At 38.0% G+C, this 21,976-nt stretch overlaps 1 protein-coding gene across 10 annotated transcripts in view; it reads right to left on the bottom strand.

Moving 5' to 3' along the window:
• Positions 1-21,976, bottom strand: part of Tgs1 (trimethylguanosine synthase 1) — a 50,204-nt gene that overhangs the window by 27,142 nt on the left and 1,086 nt on the right. For all 10 annotated transcript variants that reach the window (XR_015442667.1, XR_015442668.1, XR_015442669.1 and 7 more), the window contains exons 2-6: positions 16,588-16,652; positions 6,497-6,669; positions 5,339-6,149; positions 3,257-3,374; positions 1,643-1,729 (exon numbers count right to left, since the gene is read on the bottom strand). Coding sequence is in view for 6 of the 10 variants with exons in the window: in XM_087190303.1 (XP_087046429.1) it covers positions 1,643-1,729; positions 3,257-3,374; positions 5,339-6,149; positions 6,497-6,669; positions 16,588-16,652 (1,254 nt within the window). In the remaining 4 variants the exon portion in view is untranslated. The remainder of the gene's footprint in view (positions 1-1,642; positions 1,730-3,256; positions 3,375-5,338; positions 6,150-6,496; positions 6,670-16,587; positions 16,653-21,976) is intronic.

Below are 21,976 nucleotides of genomic sequence, written 5' to 3'. Positions count from 1 at the left end.
ATGTTTGAAGGTATACTACCAAAAGCTAAACAATTTTCTCAAATAAGATTACGTATACATAGTAATAAATTCTTCTAAGAATTAAAAAACTTTGTATATTACTAAACTTTATGATTTTTAGCCTTAAATAATTATATGAACTACAAATGCCTTGAAGTACTTAAAGGAGGTAACTTCAGAAACTATTTACAGTATTATAATTATCAGCATATACAGTACTTTTGAATGAATTTGGGGTCAATTTATACATCAATTGTGAGACATTCCCCATACCCTCTTCCTGATGATTTCATAATGTGCAGGTATCTATTTAAATTTCCCAACATATAAAATAGGTAAGTGTTGAGATATGAAATCTTGACACTTAGAAATATGAAAGACTAGCAATGGTTTAGATCACTGGTATAAACTGACATAAATAGCATACCTTCAGGCAGGTGAGGTGTGCACACCTGTATTCCCAGCACCTGTGAGGCTGGGGCAGGAGGAGTGAAAGTTCCAGGCCAGCCTGGGCTACACAGGGAGACCTTCTCTAAAAATCCAATCAATCAAAAAGTATACTTTTAGTATGCTTTGCCCAGGTCAATCTTCCTGTCATATGAGATGAGTATGAGATATTGCCAGTTGTTCTTATATAATTACCTATCCATTCACATTTCTTTCATATTTAATGCATTATTTCTCTATATTTAATGCTTGGGCATTTAACTCCAGAAGAAACTTAGGTGTCTATACACCAATGTATGCAGCAGTTTTATTTGTAACAGCAAAATATTAGAAACATTCCAAATATCCTTCAATAGGTAAATGGTTGGACAAATTTTCATATATTCACATAATGGGGTACTCCTTGGCAATAAAAAGAATGAGAGATGTATGCAATAACCTGGAAGTGCTGCAAAGGCATAATGCTCAGATCTTAGGAAATAACCTAGATGTTGTTAATTAGGATAGTGAATTAAATACAATGCCTCCTCTGAAAGGATAAGGGAAATGTTGTGTGTACCAACAAGGAAAGGTATCCATGGTATACTGTTGAAGGAGAAAAGTAAATTGCAAAGTATAGTATGATCCCATTTCTGTTTTTAAAAAGGGAAGTAATGCATGTATACCCTAGTAAATTTGGAAGGATGTATGCCAAACTCTAAAAACTGTCTACCTATGGGAATGATTTGAAAAATTTTCATTTGTTTTGAGTTTTATTGCTTTGATAATATAAAGGAAAAAGTTTACTACAGATATGAACTTTTCACGCCATGTTTGCTACGGTCTTTAGATGTACACCAGGGTTGATATAACTAGGTGAAAATCAAGCTTCAAAGATACAAAAGCTGGATTTGGGTAAATCATTTACCCACCCTTGGGTAAATGATGTGATTTTGATAAAGTAAAAACCTTTGTGAGCTGCAGTTGCTTTATCTATGAAATGGAATAACAGCAGATAGTTATAAGGTGCAATTGAATTAATACAGTGAACACATCAAATGTATAGTGATATCTCAACTACAATTCTTATTAACAAGAGAAGTCAGTGTCTGATTTGTAACACTGAAATGCTATGAAATATAGTATCACTTATTACCTATATGAATACCCAAGTGGTTAAAATTTCTAAAAGACAAAAACTTTTATGAATAATTACTTTTGTCCTGAGGCATGCTTGAATCCTAGAAGGGAACCATTGTCATCGAGTTCTGAATCCAAATTTTCATCGATGTCCAGTTCATGGCTAAATAAATTTTAAACAGTAAATAATGATAAGCCATTACCTTCAAAGCCTGCCAGTTCAGGCAAATATCAATAAGGAATAATAGTTCACAAGTCTAGGGAGCCAGGAGAAAAAGTACTTTAACAGGATTTTCCAAATGACTTTAAGTACCTAGCAGTGTTTGGAATACAGTATTATTATTGTTGTTATTATTATTATTATTTTTGGTACCAGGGATCAAACTCGGGTCCTTGTGCTTGCACAGCAGGCGGCAAAACCACTGAACTAAATCCCCGGCCCCTACAGTATTTATTTTTACTTCAAGTCAAGTGATTATCTCTAGCCCTGAACATGGTACATATACAGATTGCCCCATTTTCCTTTGGAAAGACACCAGGTAAAGGTGCAGCCTGAAATCAATATCCTAGAGTGATCTCTGTAGAGGCTCTTCATTAAAAAAAAGGAAATATGAGAAGTATCAATCTAACTAAAACACATTTTTTTCAAAGAAAACAATGTCATTATGAAGAATAAGGTTGGGATTGATACACAGGATATTATTTAACCCAGAAGAATCCACTTACTGGGTATCTTTTAGAAACTTAGTACCTTGACCATAGTCCCACATATATAAAAATGAAGAGAATGTTTACAAAGTTGGCCTTCCAATTAAATTAAGCTCACTGAATATTTTATGGAGTACCTACTGGGTCATAGGAACTAAATACTTACATATGGTTTCTGCCTGTGGGAACTTGTAGGAACTAATTAGAGAATCAATAAGCAATGTCTATCATGTAGAGGGAATACAGCAGAGGCATGCTTTCTATACTAAACTATAAAGCTGGCGTACTATTTTTCTAGAAGCTGTATGGACCAAAAAAATTCATGTAGAACCTCTTACCTTATGAGAGAAATAAAAGATTTCTGGCTGAGGTTTGAATTTTGTAATGATTCATCCTTTCTTTGTTTTCTATAGCACTTACATTTGGGTACATTCTACTTTACATTACTTTCATGTGTATAGGTAGCAAATAGAATACTGCCTGGAGAAGTGTTGCTTTAGTTTTATGTCAGCCATTGTTATATAGTATAGCTGAACAAGGTACTTATCTTTGTCTCAGTATTCCTAGCATAGTCAATGAGAGCCTCAGCTTGACAGCTAGTTCAGTAATAAAAAATATGTGATAATATATACCCAAAGTTTTGAGTAAAAATTAGAACTCTAGGGGGGGAATATATAATTACTAGCTAAGTGTTATAATCCACTGATAGCTACTAAGGGTCAGACATACTGCATGCTAGCTCCAGTCTACCCAGTGATCTCATACAAAAACAGGCATCAATCCCATTTTACAAGAAATTTAGAAATGAATTTAGGATGTGACAATGGGTCCAAAAGCTCAGGGTCTTACTAGTAAGTAGATCTTGCCACTTCTTACAGGATTAGCAGAGTTGTACCTAAAACAAGCATTTAATTAGCACTCACTTAAGGACACAAATGCATAAGCTAACACATTTCTAAGACAGAAGTATCACACAACTTACCTCCTCTTGAGCTTGCTGGGCTTATGCTCAGGTGGATCTTCTTCACTCTCATCTCCATCAGTCTGGTTGGTGTTCAGTTTACCTTTGCTTGTGTTTGCTCCTGAAGACTCCTGTGACTCTAAAAAGGCATAGATATTGCGATGGACTTTCCCTTACTGTGGCAACTTTTCTGCCACTTACAAAGACAGTCAAAATATTTCAGTGCCTTTCCTGCAATGAACTGTGTGCATCAAGCAAAATGCCAGGCTACATCTACTTGTGTTTCTACATGCAGAGTTTGAGAAAAAAAAAATGTGGATATGTCTTTATAGTGTCTAAAAGTTTCTACCCTCTCACTACATAGTCATGAGGCAATGATGTTTTGGTCAATGATGAGTGACATATTTGCATATGCAACGGTGGTCTCAGAAGATTTTATCGTCTAGAAAGTCTTAACTGTTTTAGCTTAAGTACACTCCAATGCTTGGACAGCAATGAAGTCTAATAATGCATTCCTCAGAATGAAGTCTAACGATGCATTCCTTAGAATGCTTTAAAAAGCAAACTAAAACTACTTCTTAACTATCCAGATCTACACAAATTAGGCTACAAAGTTACGTTTGTAATAGCTGTTAGCAGTTGTATTCTCAAGAATTTTAATAAATGACTGATTAGAGACAGCCTGACCACACTGATTAAAAACAGCTTCATTACAAAGCAAAAATATGTGCTTTAATATAGTCTTAATAGTGGAAGTGACCAAGATAAATGCTACCTTAAAAAAATACTTTTAACTGTGGTAGCTCCAACTGGGGTGCATGTCTGTCTCTGTCCTGTATTTTTTCAGAATGAAGAGTGGGAAGGTGAGACTGGAGGGGAGAAAGGTGCTTGTTGGGTGGACAACAGTAAGCTCTCACAGAGGATGACTCAGGAGACTATCAACTACCAAGGGTAGATACCACATTTACATAAAATGCAAAATACACTTTACATTTGGATCTTAACGGAGAAGCTAAAACAAATCAAAACCTAAAATCCTCAAACTGATCCACAGAGCAGGCACGCTGGAGTGACTCACTGAAATGGTCGCTTAACTAAGACACTGGCAACAGATTAGACTGTCAAAAGGGTTACTGTGGTTGGAAAAAGGAGATTAGGAAAATGAGGGCATAGAAACAAAGGGAGTGAAACAGGGGCAAACACACTGTCCAATATGTACACTGCAAATTTAATGGCCAAAATAAGCACAGAAATATATCAAAAATGTATAGAAGAGTATCAGAAGACTAATACAAACTCAGATAAAAAGGAAGAAAATAACCTTTTGTTTCATAACAAGGCTGAGAAGAAAGTCATTCTACTATTTTTCTAGCACCAAACATCAAGGATGCCAAGATTTTAGGAAATCAAGTCATAAAAATGCCCTCTTCTCACATTTCCCTGATACTGTCAGTTAAGGGAACCTTCTTGGCAAGAGCATTCTCATCCCACCTGAATTTTTAACATACTAACACCTTCTCATCAGCTTACTTTAGTTCTAACAGTAGCATCAGTTTGTACAATACCTTTTTTTTGTACAATACTTTAAAAAAAATTTATTTAGGAGTCCACCAAGTCTATATCCTGGGTATTTTACTGATGAGAATCCTGAAATCAATCTGTCCAGTTATAAATATCATACCCTGTTAATATTTTCTGTACAGCAAGATTTCACTTGTCCTGAATGAATTCCACATCACTCATGTTTGCCTAATGTCAAATTTATGCTGTTAACCTGTCTAATTCATCTGCTCTGGAAAACTGGAAAAGTTCCAAGCTTACTCTAAGTTAGATTTCTCAAGAGGTTTGCAAAATTTTCCTTCTCTGGCCACTAAGGTACAAGACTAAAGAATAATACTTTTGAGGATCTTATTCAAGTATTGTTATTAATAAATAGGTAATAAACCACTTATAAAAATAAGATTAATAAAATAATTAAATCCTTTCATTATTATAATATGAAATATAACTGGTATTTAACTCCACCATGAAGGGTTAGTGGTAAATATTTAGTGAAGTAGATTTATTCTGCTAACCATTACTTAGCAAACTGGCTAACCTTACCTTGAGCTGGTTCGTCTGTACTTCTATTTCCAGATAAGTTGCTTGCCTTGGTTCTTCCATTACATGGTTCATTTTGGCCAGAAGCAGGGCACACTTTCCCACTGTAAACTTCACTTAGCTGCCCATTACAACTTACAGAATCTAATTGGCTTTGTTCTACTTCCTCTGAACTCAGAGTTATATTATTAATTCCATCAAGTATTTCATTATGATCACTTGAACCAGAGCTTTCTTTATCAACTGTATCAGGTAAAGATGGAAAAGATGTTAAGTCAATTTTTGCACTACTTTCATTTTTCTTATTGTCAACTTCTGTTTTAGCTGTACAAGTATCTGTATCACAGCTTTGTGAGGCATCAAAAGTCCATCCCTGAGCTTCCCAATACTGGAATTGTTTCAAATAATACCAATAAAGTTGGCTATAATGTTGCTCCCACTCTTCCTTTGTATCAGGAAAGTTCCAAGGTTCAGAAGATAGTGTTTGATCTGGATGTTTTTCCTGCCAGCTTTGCCATAATAGTCCTTCTCCATATTTATTCCAATACTTTTCCCATATCTCTGTAATTTCTAGATTTGGAGATAGTGTATTTTCAACAAGAAGATTTTCTGCCTTAATGTCCTTTTTGCTTTGAAGTTCACATGTTCTGATATTCTCATACTGTTCAACTGAAGATGGATCATCTGAAAGCAAAAGGTCATCTTCTTCATATTCTTTTCGCCAAGATTCTTGCATTATTTCATCTAAGTACTTCTTTTGATGTTTTGTCTTTTTCTTTTTCACTTTAACTTTATTTCTAGCATTCATAGATACCTACATTAGATAAATAATAACTTGAATATAAAATACACTTCATCATCTATAAAAACCAGAATCCAATCTATTTTGACCTTAAGTCAAACAAAATACTTTCAAACTCTGACCCTGGGCTTTTTATTGTGTGAATAAGTGATTTTTACTAAGTTCCGAGAGGTGGAAAAGTTACATAAGGAACATATCACAACCTGCAATTTTTGGTTAACTTATCAATATGTACATTTACAAAGAGATATAGTGTTCTAATCATGAATGATTTTGATTTGGGATAAGAAATTAATTCCTTATAATATTTTATGAAGAAAATCAAGAAACAGAAATAATAAAAGCATATTAATACTTGCCTCAAAATTGTTATGTTCAGATACCCTACCAAACTGAAGTGGCAATCCCATACTTCTCATGAGTTCAGCCTCAGAATCAAGTTCACTTTCATCGAGGTCTATGCCTTTGTTTTCAAAAGACTCTGCAGTGCAATGGGAATAGTCATCTTCCTCTTCTTCTGTAGCTTGGTCACCTAAAGGGAGCATTTGTTGGCTTAGTTCTAGAAAAATTTTAGAGGCAGGTTTTCTTACCCTCATTTGAAATAAGAATCTGAGATCCACAGTAACTACATGACTTGCCCAGAGTCATGCAAATGTTTCAATTTTTTAGGAAAATAAAAATAATTGATGGTAATATGAACTAGTATCAAAAACAGTCAGTGAAGATCCAAGAAGACAGAGTGCTCTACCTCTCTCCTGCCTCTGCCTGCTGCTATAAATCTAGCTGCCCATTTGATTTGCACTTATCAAGGTTTGTGCAGGCAATGTGTAAAGTACTAAGGATGGAAATAAGAGGAGGATAGTATAACTTTTGGAAAAATACATACACCTTCACATCTTGATCTGCAAAATTGCTGAACAAGACTAGTGAATTTAAAATCATGATTTGTGGAGATATTTTAAGGCTGTTAACCTGAAAGGTAAGAAGCATGTCTTCAGGCCACTTACAGAGACTTCAATTCAACTGGGATTTGGGTCTTGGGATTCTGTGAAAGAGTGGATTTTATTAAAGGCCTATTTAAAGTCTAAAATCCACAGAACCAGAATTCTTTTAAGCTGTCTAATTCTAGATCTCATAGAAAAAGCATTCATTATAAAACAACAAGTTTTACTTTACCCTAATATGACTACGGATATCTGTTATGGTTTAGGTATAGAATGCACCCTCCCCTAAGACTCATGTATTCAAAGATGGACTTTTGGAAGGTGACTGGAACATGGGGGTGCTATAATAATTAGTGTGTTCATCTACTAGTGAGTTTATAGCTGAATGTTCCATTAGGAGATGAAGACAGATTGGAAGACACAGGTCACTGGAGGAGTAACTTAGAATTGTATATATCTCTCTCCCTGGCTCATCTTGTTTTCCTTTACTTCCTCATTGCCATGGGTAGAATGAACAGCTATCCTCTATTCAGGCCCTTCCACAATGCCCTTTCTGCCTTAGAGCCAGTCAACTATGGACTGACACCCCTGAAAACTGTGAGCCCAAATAAACCTCTCTTCCTTCAAGCTGTGGGTGTTGGATAGTGTGTCCCAGTGACAAGAAAATGACTAAGATTTTGGTACCATAAGTGGGGTTGTTGTGACTGTACATGACCATGTGATTTAGAAGCCTTTGGAACTTGGCTGCAGAAGTCTGGAAAAGTCTGAAGAAGGAGATACGGAAATCCTAGAATGTTGAGTGATGGTTGACTTGTGATATTGGTAGGATTTCAGGAGACCAGAATTCTCATAGAAAGGTGAACAATAAAGAGCCTGGCCTGGGAAAAAGGACTCCATTGGCAAGTGAACTGGAGCGTATGTGTTTCTGGCAGAAAATCTGTCTATATTTTGCCCATGTTCTGAGACTCTGCAGGAGACTAAGAGGAGCAGACTAATTAATCTGGTGGAGGAAATGTCAAAGCAGCCCAGTGTTCCAGGTTGTAGCATGAGTACCTGGTGGTTGCTGTCAGTCAGATTTATAGTATCAGGAGCAAATGGCAGAGCTGAATAACTTGAAAAGTTTGCAGTTTCATCAGAAAGAAAGCTCCTACAAAGCTAGGTCAAAGGACAACATGGATACTGAAAGGATTAGCACTAAAAAGGCAAGTACTGTGCATGAAGACAATAGGAAAGATGCCTTGACGTGTATCTCAGGCATCAGCAAGACACTAACCTTCCAGGCTCAAGGGTGAAAACTGTAAAGCATTCATTTGAGAAGAGAGTTCTTAGGCCACTTGCTCCAGAAGGGTGGCCTAGGGACTGGGTTCCCTGAATTCAGCTATCCAGGCAGTTAGAGGTCTCTATAGCCATGATCCAAAGGGGCCAGATCCAAGGTGTGCTCAGCGGGTGTCATCCAAATTGTACTGGTTTTACAGGCATGCAGATGCAAGAGTTACAGGGTCATGGAGGCTTCCACCCAAATTTCAGAAAGCCTCAGAGGCAATGTGCCACTGAGAGAGGAGAATGTGAAGGTATGAAAATAAAGCTAAAAAGTGCAATGGGGACACAAGTTAACTGAAGATTCCAGGAATGCAGAAGGTCTGCTGATGAAAACAGAAAGTTGCTATGAGTGGAGTCACCTCAAAATATAAGCCATGCAGGCTGCAACTGGCAATCCCATAGAGTGGGGCTGTTCAAGCCCTTTGGAGCTCAAATCCTACATCTTGCCCTAGGTCATTGGCACAGACCTACAGGATTTACTGTTTTCCATGAAGGGTTTTGGTCTTACTTTGGTGCCATTTCTTTTTATCCTATTTCTCCCTTTTGGAATGGGAATGGTTACCCTGTGCCATTGTATACTGGAAGTATTTAAATTTATTTTTGATTTTTTACAGGGACTCATAGCTAAATGCCTGCCTTGAGTCTCAGAGACTTAACACTTGAACTTTTCAGTAATGCTGAAACTATTATGACTTTGATGTATTCTGCATAGAGATGTACATGATTCTTTTGGGGGCCAGGGTGAAATGTTATAATTTATATTTAGATGTTCCCCAAAAGCTTCATGTGCTTAAAGGTAGGGCTTTTGGAAGGTGGATTATGGGGAACTATTGCTGACTTGCTGTTTAGAGGTAGGTTGAGTTGAAAGAGGCAGGACACTGAGGGCGAGATCTAAAAGATTATCTCTCTTGCAGCTCCTTTCTTTTCTCTGCCTTCTGACTACCAGGATGACAACAGCTTTCCTCCACAGCAGGCCTTTCCAACATGCCATTTCTGGATTTAAGCCTGCCAACCATGGAGTAAAACTTCTGAAACTATGAGCCCAAATAAATCTCTCCTCCTTTAAACTGTGGGTATTGGGAATTTTGTTTCAGTGACAAGGAAAATGACTAAGACACTAATAGATTATATCAGTAATTTGGAAAAATGCTATTCAATGCTCTATTAATTGTTTAAAAACAAAAATCATTTTCTATATTAGCATACCAAATTAGTGGTGAGCTGTACTCCAGCTTGAGCTCAGGCAATAGAATAGCGAATCCTGCATGGCCAAAATGGAGATTGATAAGAGAAATTGCATGTGTGCTGTTTTACTAAAATAGGGCCCTAAAAGAGGTAAAAAGACATCCAACAAAAAAATAGTGAAAGCAATTCCACTCATTATTGCATTCATTCTCCTTTTATAAGTTAGGAGAAAGTAAAATGGGGAAAATTAATCAGTTAAGTTTTATGGTCCTCTACAGGTGTGTGTATCTTCATATATTCAGTAGGACTCCATTGTTCATAGAAGCGCTATTTACAGAGCATAGCACTGCAACCCAAACCAAGCATCTCACTGAGTATGTGACTCAAGAAACAGTAACTTGGGAGGCCCGCCATTCCAGCCCTAGGTGTGTGAGGATCCCGGGGAGCAGGTGTGTGGCCCAGACTGGCATGATTGCAGGTGGATCCCAGTCGGTGGTCTGCCCCAAACTCAGATGCTCCTGCACACCCGCCCAGGCTGGGGACCCACCCAGAAAGGAGCTGAACAGGCACAAGGGCTTCGGCTAGAGGCCTGCCATTATATCAGCCACAGAAGATACAGAACCCACCTGGAGAAGAGCTGTACAGGCACACAAGCAATACCCAGAGGCTTGCCCGATACCACTGAAATATATGTGGCAAACCTAGCCAAAGCCTGTGCAGTCAACAGGAGCTGGGGTGCACAGCCCCCAACCAAAGGCCTTCCCAGACAACAGCTACATAGGGGCCCTTGCGAGACGCACAGCTAGATATCATCCCCAGTGTGCACAAGGCCCAGCCAGAAGCCCGCCCGGACAACAGGTCAGCTCAGGGATCCAGAAGGCCACCACTCTGAACCTAGGAATTGGTATACTGGTGAGCAGCAGAGTAAAGGGTGTTCGGTGGCTTGCTGAGAATTCAAGACCACTGGGTGAACAAAAAGTTGCCTCAACAAAGACACGGCAGGCTGGATCTGTTGAAATGAGAAGACATGTAAATAAGTCTCAAAACCAGATTTACAGATCACCTAAGGGAAAGAGATGGAATAATCTGATACTCAACCACCTAGACTCCGTGAACTATAACAAAAGAGGATCTGGAAAAAGTGATATCAGAAATAATTTCTCAGATAACAGCAGAGATTGTGTCCATAGTACAAGACATGATTAATAAATCCAGAGTAGACACAGATGAAAAAAGAGGAGCTGAGGAACATGATAGAATCCCAACATAGGAAAACAATGGAATCCATAAAACAGATGCAAACATATTTGCAGGAAATTAAAAATTCCACTGAAAGTTTATGCAACAGAATGAGCCAATGCAAAAATAGAATTTCAGATATAGAAGACAGGATTGCAATTAGTGACCAGAAAAAGAAAAATTTCTTAAATATAGTAAGGGACCACGATAAATCAATCCAGCAACTGCTAGACAATGCAAAGAAGAACAACAGACTGATTGGAGTCAGTGGAGAAACAAGAGAGAGTGCAGACAACATAAAAAAATGTTCACAGAAGTAATGGCAGAAAACTTCCCAACTAGGGGAAAAGAACTTGACATAAAGATAAGTGAGGCATATAGGACTCCACTGGCCATGATAAAAAAAAATCTATACATAGACATATAATAGTTAGGATTTTAGAAACCCAACAGAAGAACAAAATTCTACAAGCAGTTAGAGAAAAGAAACAAATCACATACAAAGGGAAGCCCATCAGAATCACAGAAGACTTCTCAACACAAACCCACAAGGCAAGAAGAGTGTGGCATGACGTATTTCAAGCCCTAAAGGAAAACGACCTCCAACCAAAATTGATGTACCCTGCAAAACTATCTTTCAAAATTGATGGAGAAATGAGATACTTTCATGACAAAGAGCACCTTAGGAACTTCATGAATACCAAACCAGCACTCCAAAAAATTTTAGACAATATCCCAGGAAAAGACAATGAGGATCATAACCCCAGAAGTCCGGAAGAATGAACCCATTGGGCATGACAAGAAATTAAACACAAATGGGGAGAATACAACAAAAAGAAAAAGTCGTGACATGGATAAGTCAATACATATCAGTTATAATCATCAATGTTCATGTTCTCAGCTCACCAATCAAAAGAAATTGACTGGCAGAATGGGTCAAAAAGCAAAATTCAACAATATGCTGCATACAAGAAATACTCTTAATTCAAAAAGAAACTCATAGACTGAAAGTTAAAGGGTAGAAAAACAATGCTCTATGAGACAGGAACCCCCCAAAAAAGGAGGAGTGGCTATCCGCCTTTGCAGACCAAGTGGATTTCAAACCCACACTGATTAACAGAGACAAAGAAGGACACTACATGCTTGTAAAGAGAACAATCCAAGAGGAAGAGATGACAATCATAAATATATATGCACCAAACACTAGGGCACCCAACTATATAAAAAAATACTAACGGACATGAAAAACCATATAAGCACTAATAAAATAGTAGTGGGGGACCTCAATACCCCACTGTCAAAAACAGATAGATCAACTAGACAAAAAATAAACAATGAAATACTAGAACTCAATCAAACCCTTGAACCAAGGAACTTAACATGTTTATAGACTGTTCCACCCAACAAAATCAGAATACACATTCTTTTCAGATGCACATGGGTCATTCTCTAAAATAGACCATGTACTCGCTCATAGAACATGTTTAAGTAAGTGCAAAGGAACTGAAGTTACCCCTGTATATTATCAGACCATAGTGCAATGAATTTGGAGATCAATAGCAAAAGAAACCGCAAAAATTTCATAAACACATGGAAACTACACAACACACTTCTGAATAACCAATGGGTCACAGAAGAAATTAAAGAAGAAATCAGACAGTTCCTTCAATTAAATAATAATGACAATACAACATGTGGGTGGGGCCAAGGATTTAGCTCAATGGTTCTGGTCCCTGCCTCACAAGCACAAGGTCCGGAGTTCGATCCCTGGTACCAAAAAAACCATATTGGAATCTATGGGACACAATGAAAGCAGTCTTAAGGGAAATTCAAAGCAGTGGATACTCACATTAGGAAAATAGAGCAAGCTCAATTACACAACCTGATGCTGAACATCAAGCTTCTAGAAAAAGAAGAGCAGGACAAACCTAAAGCTCATACAATGGAGAACATTATAAAGATCAGGGCAGAAATCAATGCAATGGAGACTAAGAGAACAATACAAAAAAGTCAATGAAGCCAAGAATTGGTTCTTCGAAAGAATAAACAAAATTGACAAACCCTTAGCCAACCTTATCAAAAAAAGGAAAGAGGGCCAGGGATTTAGCTCAGTGCTTCCGGTGCCTGCCTCGCAAGTGCAAAGTCTCAAGTTTGATCCCCAGTACCAAAAAAAACCCACCCAAATCAACAACTTACCAACTAAGAAAAGCTAAGGTCCTGATGGCTTCACTACTGAATTCTGTAAGACATTTAGAGAGGAACTGCAGCCACTACTGTTTAAACTCTTCAAAGAAATTGAAAGGGAAGCAATACTCCCAAATTCATTCCTGGAAGCAAGCATCACCTTGATCCCCAAAGCAGAGAAAGACCCAACTGAAAAGGAGAACTATAGGCCAATCTCACTAATGAACATAGATGCAAAAGTCCTTAATAAGATACTGGCAAAAAGCATGAAGATCATCAAGAAGATCATACAACCTGCCCAAGTGGGATTCATCCCAGGGATGCAGGGATGGTTCAATATATGCAAATCAATCAATGTAATGCACTGTATTAATAGAGCCAAGGACAAAAACCATATGATCATCTCAATAGATGCAGAAAAAGCATTTGACAAAATCCAACAAACATTTATGATAAAAACCCTACAAAAAATTGGAATAGATGGTCTCTACCTCAATCTGATCAAAGCCATCTATGAAAAACCAACAGCCAATAGCATACTAAATGTCAAAAACTGATATCTTTCACACTAAAATCAGGAATAAGACAAGGATGTCCACTATCAACACTCCTGTTCAATATAGTCTTGGAAACATTAGCCATAGCAATTAGACAAGAGAAAGAAATAAAAGGAATAAAGATAGGAAATGAAGAAGTCAAATTGTCATTGTATGCAGATGACATGATACTCTATATAGAAGACCCCAAGAACTCTTCCAAAATTCTTCTAGACTTAATAACCAAATTCAGTAAAGTAGCTGGATACAAGATCAACATGCAAAAATCAATAGCTTTTCTGTACACAAAAAACAGACTCACTGAGAGAGAAATGGGGCAATCAATTCCTTTCACAATACCATCCAAAAATTTGAAATATCTAGGAATCAACCTAACAAAAGAAATCAAAGACCTCTTCTCTGAAAACTGTAACATTCTGAAAAAAGAGATTGAAGATGATACCAGAAAATGGAAAGACATCCCTTGCTCCTGGGTAGGAAGAATCAACATAGTGAAAATGGCCATACTTCAAAAACTGTTACATAAATTCACTGCAGTCCCAATTGAAATCCCAGCAGCATACTTCACAGACCTCGAGAAAACAATCCAAAAATTCATTTGGAACAAGAAGAGACTTAGAATAGCAAAAGCAATACTAGGCAATAAAAACAAGGTAGGATGTATCACAATCCCCAACTTGAAACTATACTACAAAGCCATTATGATAAAACCAGCATGGTACTGGGAAAGAAACAGACCAGAGGACCAGTGGAACAGATTAGAAGATTCAGAAACAACACCAGACACATTCAGCCATCTCATCTTCGATAAAGAAGCCAAACACCCTCACTGGAGGAAAGACAGCCTGTTTAATAAATGGTCCTGTAGGGCCTGGGATTTAGCTCAGTGGTTCCGCTGCTTGCCTTGTAAGCACAAGGACACAAGTTCGATCCCCAGTAGCAAAGGAAAAAAAAAAAATGGTGCTGGAAAATCTGGGTTTCAACTTGCCAAAGATTAAAACTAGACCTATATCTCTCACCATGCACTAAAGTAAAATCAAAATGGATTAAAGATCTAAATATTAAAACAGAAATACTAAACCGGCTGGAAGAGAGGTTAGGTAGAACTCTTGAAGACGTTGATGTAGGAAAAGATTTTATGAACAAAACCTCAGTTGCCCATGAACTAGCACAAACAATCCACAAGAGGGATCTCTTCTTATTAAAAAGCTTCTCCACAGCAAGAGGAACCACCAACAGTGTGAAGAGACAACTAACAATGTGGGAAAAAATCTTCACCTGCTGTTCCTCAGACAAAGGCCTACTATCTCGAATCTATAAAGAACTTAAAAAGATCAGACCTCCCAAATTTAAAGACCCAATCCAAAAATGGGCATCTGAAATGAACAGACATTTCTCACACAAAGAAGTAGAAATGGCAAATAAATACATGAAAAAATGTTCAACATCACTGGTCATTCCAGAGATGCAAATGAAAATAACGCTGAGATTCCACCTCCCCCCAGAAAGAATGGCTGCTATCATGAAATCAACCAATAACAAATGTTGGCAGGGCTGTGGGGAAAGAGGAACACTGCTCCACTGCTGGTGAGAGAGTAGACTGGTACAACCACTGTGGAAACCACTGTGGTATGGAGACACCTCAAAGAACTAGGATTGGAAGTCCCATTTGACCCAGCTATTCCCCTGCTGGGTATCTTCTCCAAAGAATTAAAAGAATCATACCACAGTGATATATGTGCACCCATGTTTATAGCAGCAGTTTGTAATAGGTAAAACTTGGAAACAGCCCAAATGCCCATCAACTGGAGACTGGATAAAGAAAATGTGTTTTTTTTAATAAAATGGAGTAATACTCAAGCCATAAAGAATGAGAAACTGGAGACATTTATAGTGAAATGGATGCACACTGAGGCAATACTCTTAAGTGAATTAAATACGACACACGTGTAAATACTGAATAGTTTCTCTAGTGTGATAAATTTAAGTATAAATAAGGACTAAAAGGTATAATAGATAATGTGAAATAGGAAGAAAAGGGGCAAAGGGAAACGGGAAGTGGGAGGAGCAGGGTAAAAGAAGGAAGGGAATAAAATTAATATGAGAAAAAGAAAAAATGGAAACAAAGTCTTTGTAGATAGGGAGGGGTGGAAGGATTGAAGGAAGGGCAGGGGAATGGGGGAAAAATAAGAACTAAGATGGATTATATAAAAGTGCAAATTTCCAATGATGAATGTCGTTATATTGTATACCTTAAATGTACCAATAAAATTAATTATAAAAAAAGCCAGTAACTTGATCCATCATTGTGAAAGTTATAGAATTTTCAAAGGTAACTATGAAAGACTGTAGTTGGGCTCACTGTGGTCTCTAACTGCATGGTGCAGTTTTATCTCTGTCTAGGATCTTAAAAAGGTCTATGCAGAAGGACAAATGGACTAAGGAAGTCTGAAAGAGACTGAAGTAACGCTTAATGTACAGACTGTGTTCTATTTGTTATTAGGGAAAGTTAGCCAAGATGACATGGCAGCCTCTTTGCCAACTCATGAATATTTACTTGATATGTATCCTGAATCACTTACCTATACAATAAAATTCTGATGAAGAAATGACATGTTCTGTTTCAGTTTCAAACTTCAGGCTGCTCTTATCTAATGTCAACAATTCAGGAAGAAACACTTCCCAGGGCAAGAGAATATACTAAGTCCATATAGGAACAGCTTCAGGAAAATAAAACATCTGCTTTGACAGAGATTCTAGAGCAGTGGTGGCAAACCTATGGCACACAAGCTGCAGTGGGCTGTTTGTAACATTGAAAGCTCTAAAAGGTTTCCATCTGGTTCTAGAGCCATGTTTTACACATGTGTATCTAAAAGGACTGTCTATAATTATAGAATTAATTCTCATTAATTGAATTTTATCTTAGCAAACTAACACAATGACAAATTACAACTACAATATCATGGTTTAATTTTAGTAAAAAAAAAGGGGGGGGGGCTATATAGTTTTATAGTATGTTACCTGCGTTGTTGCTACTGCCTCTGATATAGTAGCCTTTCAGTCCCAAATTGCACAATTTTCGATCCCTGTGAAACAAAATAAACAGTCCATATTGAAATAAAGTGCACTACCAATTTAAGAGGGGAAAAAAGTACAGACTAATAATTAAAAGATTCAGAAACAGAAAAGCAATCCACTAATACACTTTCCTCACCTACATCGTAGAGATAACAACATATTTTCCATGAAGTTTTAAGAATTGTCAGTATATATAAAATACTTAGTATAGTCCATGACACATGGAAACATTCATAATTACTAATTATATGGAAGTGCATAGTAGAATTTCTCCTGGATACTGGAGGAAGAATTTGATCTCTACGATACATAAACACTGAGGTATTCTCTAAATTTTGCTGGAAAAATTGAGCTTAAAATATTAGTAAAAAGATTTAGCTTACACATATATAAATCCACATGCAGACTCTAGTCCATTTGCAAACAGGACAAACATCCATTATCTAGTATACAAGATATTCATGTCTGCACAAAGGTTGTTTTAAGGACTAGCGAACAATGAAGTTATTAAACTTTCCTTTACTGGCAATCATAGCTAAGACTAGTTTTCTTAAAAAGCTACAATAACCTAAACAAAGTACAATTCTTATGCGCTTGATTTATTTTCTCACTTTACTATTTCTTTCGGGGGGTATATTTTATAAAACATAAAGTACTGCAGGTGATGATTCTCAGCAGGACAGGGGAGGGGATGAAGTACAAGTGTGTTCTGGTAGCGTGTCCACTGGCCCCTCAAAAACTAGGAGCCTTGAGGATAAAGTAGAGTAGGAGCTGTATAAAACGCTTTGGTGGAAGAGAAGGTCGATATGGCTGCCAGAATGATTACAATGAGCAAATAAGCAAATGTACTGAGGATAATGACAGCTGAGAATCTCCTTTATGAAGTTTACTTAAAACATGGCAGGCTCAAGACAAATCATCTACAAAGAAGGCTAGAAAGAATTTCAAGGTGTTGGGTGGTCAATATTGGAAATACTGTTATAAATCAATGGCATTTAATTATACTACAGCAGCTATAAAGGTAGTTTTAAGTGTATTATATATGCGTATTATGTACATATGCACACACACATACATATGTATATTAGTTGCTTTTTTTCTTGTTGCTGAGACAAAATAACTGACCACCCAAAGTTAAAGGAGGAAAGGATTATTTGGCTTACAGTTGGTAAAGGTTTCAGTTCATAATTGGCTGGCTCCAAAGCAGGGACGGCAAACAGGCATTGCAGAGGAGAAACAACGTGGCGTGCACAAGGTAGCAAAAGCAACAAGGGACCTTAGCAGTGTCTTTTTGCTCCTTTTATCTTATTCAGACTACCAGGGATTAGGGTGGTGCCAAACAAATCACGTGCAGTGGTTTAGTAATCACATGCCCTTAATCCTACCATCACACCTAGCTACCTTTGAAAAAGACTGCATGAGGCTTTGAGGGGTCATCTAGACACAAGCCACAACAATATGTAAAATACATATACACACTGCCTAACTCTGTCTACTGAGAGGGCATAGGAACAATAGGCACACTGAGTACTCAGCATTTGGTTTTTAAACACTATTCTCCATTAAAAGAACCAACGTACCTCGGGTGAATGGTAATTCTATGGTGTGTAAAAATTAGCCTGGGTCACCTCATGTTAAAAGGTTAGGAAGCATTCAAAGAATGCTGGAGATATAGCAAAAGGACTAGAAGCCACTTCAAAAGATGCCCCACTGGCAAGACCAAAGACAACATGAGTACCAAGTAATGATAGTAATGAAATATATCCAATTAATAACTTAAGGATGAAAAGTCCGTATTAACATAATGAAACAAATACATGGAGAGAAAAGACAAAAATGCTCTTTTTAGAATACTAGCTAATAAATACCGAAGGGATTAAAGAATTGTTTTGGCAACCTTCAGAGAGGAAGCTGATTGAGGTAGACATTGTTGATGAAGGCTAAGGTTTATGGGTTCGCTGAGCAACAGGATACTGGATACATGGAATATGCTCCTCTCCCCGCAAAAGAAACCATGATTTATACAAGGGTAACTGTGACTTTATAGTGCTGGGATTACAGGGATGTACCACTGATATAGGGGGAAGAGATGTAACTCCCAAACCTACTAGATATCCGAAACTCGAGTTCGTGTTCTCTAAAATCGAAGAATGAATTCTAGGAACAACAGAGGTTAAGAGTAGGAAAAATTTATTGAGAGAAAGATAGCTTCTGTCTAAGAGAGACAGAAGGGGGACCGGAAAGTGGGTTGCCTGCTCACCCAATTTCTCAAAGGTGTTTTATGGGACAAACCCACGAGGGGAGGTGGGCTCAAGGTGGGACAAAAACTGTAAGACCCAATGGAAAATTATAAGGTGGGCATGAGGTGGGGCAAAACCCTGAAAAGGGTCAGATATTTCCTGGAAAGGCTGGGTTAAGACAGTGGCCCCCCACCCAGGTGATACCTATTTAGAATATCAATCCCAGCTATTCATCCTACATGGGTGTGCTAGTTTCTCTCCTTTTACAATGCTGGCCTTCAGTGAATGTGTCTTCAGTGTCCTCCATGTTGGCTTCATGACTGTCTTCCGTGTTGGCTCCTCCTGGGCTGGCCCTGTCTAACTGCCTACAAAATATCTAATTAACTTACCTATCTGCAATACCACCATACCAGGCCTTTAAACTTTCTCATGTTCATTGACAGTGAGGCACTTGGGGGGAGTACCAAATGTGCTCAAATAGCTTGCCATCTACCTCTTTCCCAGTTAATCCACCACTTTTCTTTTTATATTAAAAAAATGTTAAGCCAGTGTAGGGAACAGGGAAAGGGGACTTTACTAGAACCTCTACATTAAGTCCTAGTCTCCTGTGAGCCTCAATAGCACAAGGTGAATTAATTAATATACAGACAGAAGCTGAGTTTTGGGCCTGATCAATGCTGGTCTGGGCAGCAAAGACAAAAGACCCCGAGCTTGCCACACCTTAAGCCACACCTTTATTTGGTACATGAGAAACAAATGTAGCAGGTGACTCAAAGGACTGCAATAATCCTACAACAACAGGAACTATGTAGATGAAGATCTGGTTCCTCCCAGGATGTCTCCAGCTGGTGTAATCCTGCCCTGGAGCATCACAGCATCACCCAACCATTGAGGTCTTAGCTGTGACCAAAGGTGAAAGTTATGGTTCCATAGCTCGCCTTTAGGCAGGAAAACTAGGCCCTAATTATGGTTTAATTGTGAAATGATTTTCCCCCAAAATTATGTAGAATTGAATTGCTCTCCACAAGCCAGCAAAGCAGTACATGTCAGTAATCCTAGCACTCTGGTAGGCTGAGGCAGGAAGATCTCAAGTTCCCATCCAGCCTGGACAATTTAACAAAACTCTGTTTCAGATTTTAAACAATAATAAAAAGAGGTGGGGATTGTAGCTCAGCGTAGAGTGTCCTTGGGTTCAATCCCCAGTACCAGAAGAAAAAAAAGTTGGAATTCCTCAAGGATAGATTCTCCCACTTCCATTAATAGCTTCAATTACTATCTAAAGGTGAATGACTCAAGTTTTTAAGCCTAGCCCAGACTTCTCCAAAACTCCAAACAGCTTGTTGTCTAGATGTCTCCCCAAAGTCTCATGTGGTCATAGATGGGGTTTTTCAGAGGTGGACGGATCTAGAGTGTGTGATGCTAGAATTAAATGTGTGATGCTAGGATTAAGGGTGTGTTATTACTAAATTAGTCCACTGACTGGTTTGGCATAATTCTGGGTGTGGATAATGGGAAGGCCCACCCTTGGGTGTGGTGCTACCTACCCTAAGGGATATAAGGGACAGAAAGAGGGCTGGATAGAATATAAGCTACATAAAGAGGGCTGTTGACATTGCTTGTGGCTTCTTCACTACTTTGCTGCCTTCTACCCCCCCATGAATTTTTTCTCTCTTTGATGCCCCTCTGCCATGCCACCTTGCCTTGAAGATAGCCAACTATGAACTGAAACCTCTACAAACTGTGAGCTACAATAAACCTTTCCTCCTTTAACTCTGGGTGTCAAATATTTTGTCGTAGCAATGAGAAAAGTAACTAAGACACCAACATATATAAAATGTATCATCTATCCTTGCATATCTCATAGGTACTCCCAAATCAAAATACTGTATGCAAAATCAAATTCATGACCTCGCTGCTGTCCCAAAATAAAAAACACAATTTAGAGAAAAGCAGCAATACAAGGCAAAAACCAATTACCCTTGGCCTAGTCTCCTTCCTACTCTTTAACTTTCCTTTGCCCTTCCCCCATCTAATCCAATCCCCAATACCAGCAATTTTCTGTCTTTCTCCCTTTCTACTTTCCCCTATCCTAATCCAAGCCACATAACTTCTTGCCTGGACAACAGTCGTCAGTGGTTCTTTGCCTCTCTACTGCCAGAATAATGCTAATCTAATCCTGTCACCCACTTGTTTAAGGTTTCCTTATAAAGATGCTTCTTGATCTAGGACGTGGTTATGCCCAGATTTGCTTTCTTCCACTCAAATTTCTCCCAGCGATCCTTTAGATCTCTCTCTGCATGTTACTTCCGAAAGAAACCTGAGACCCCTGGAGAAGGGATGTTATCAAAGCATCATGTAATTCTCTCAACATTTGTAACTATAATTAATAAAGTAGCTGTGTAACCAGCTGTCTTAAGATTGATCTCCTCTGCTAGAAAGTAAACTCAGTGCATGTAGGGACAGGCTCCGTCACATGCCCAAGTGCTTACCAACATACAGTACTGATATACAGAAGCTCAAAAACTAGACACTGAATAAACCCATGCCTGACTACAAAGGGGATAATTTTTACATTAAATTTAATATGTTTTTTTAATTGGGGGGTGTCAATTTTCAGATTATTCCATAAAAATAATGAAAAAGAAGTCTTCACATTTAAATTCTATCACATTGAAGGTCTATCACATAAGATTTGCTTCCACAAGGATTTTAATCTAATAGGAACCACGTTAGATTAGGATAAATACTAACATTTCCGGAATGAAAAAATATTTAAATGCGTTAACATTACACATTTAACATAAAGAAAACAATTTCTAGATTTCAATTTTCTGTTCACCCCCCCCCCCCCCCAATTTCCATACAGGGGCAATTTTAATCTGAAACATTTCCCAAAAATAAAGATTGATGTAAAAATAGTTCAGCCTTTTATCTGAAATGGTTAGAGGGCTTAGTTAAGCGCATTTGGACTTGCATAGAACCCCCCCCCCCCCCAGTACTAGGGATTGCACCCAGGGTCTTTACATGGAGCTACATAGCTCTTTTGCATTTCTGATTGAGACAAGGTCTCTCTAAGTTGCTTAGCTGTCCAG

This window comes from Heterocephalus glaber, unplaced genomic scaffold (genome assembly GCF_053883595.1).
Source record: "Heterocephalus glaber isolate CG9 unplaced genomic scaffold, H.glaber_assembly_v1.0 deba00001553, whole genome shotgun sequence".
NCBI lineage: Eukaryota > Metazoa > Chordata > Mammalia > Rodentia > Bathyergidae > Heterocephalus > Heterocephalus glaber.
Note: the sequence above shows the minus strand (reverse complement) of the source record. Positions and strands in the feature narration are given on the sequence as shown.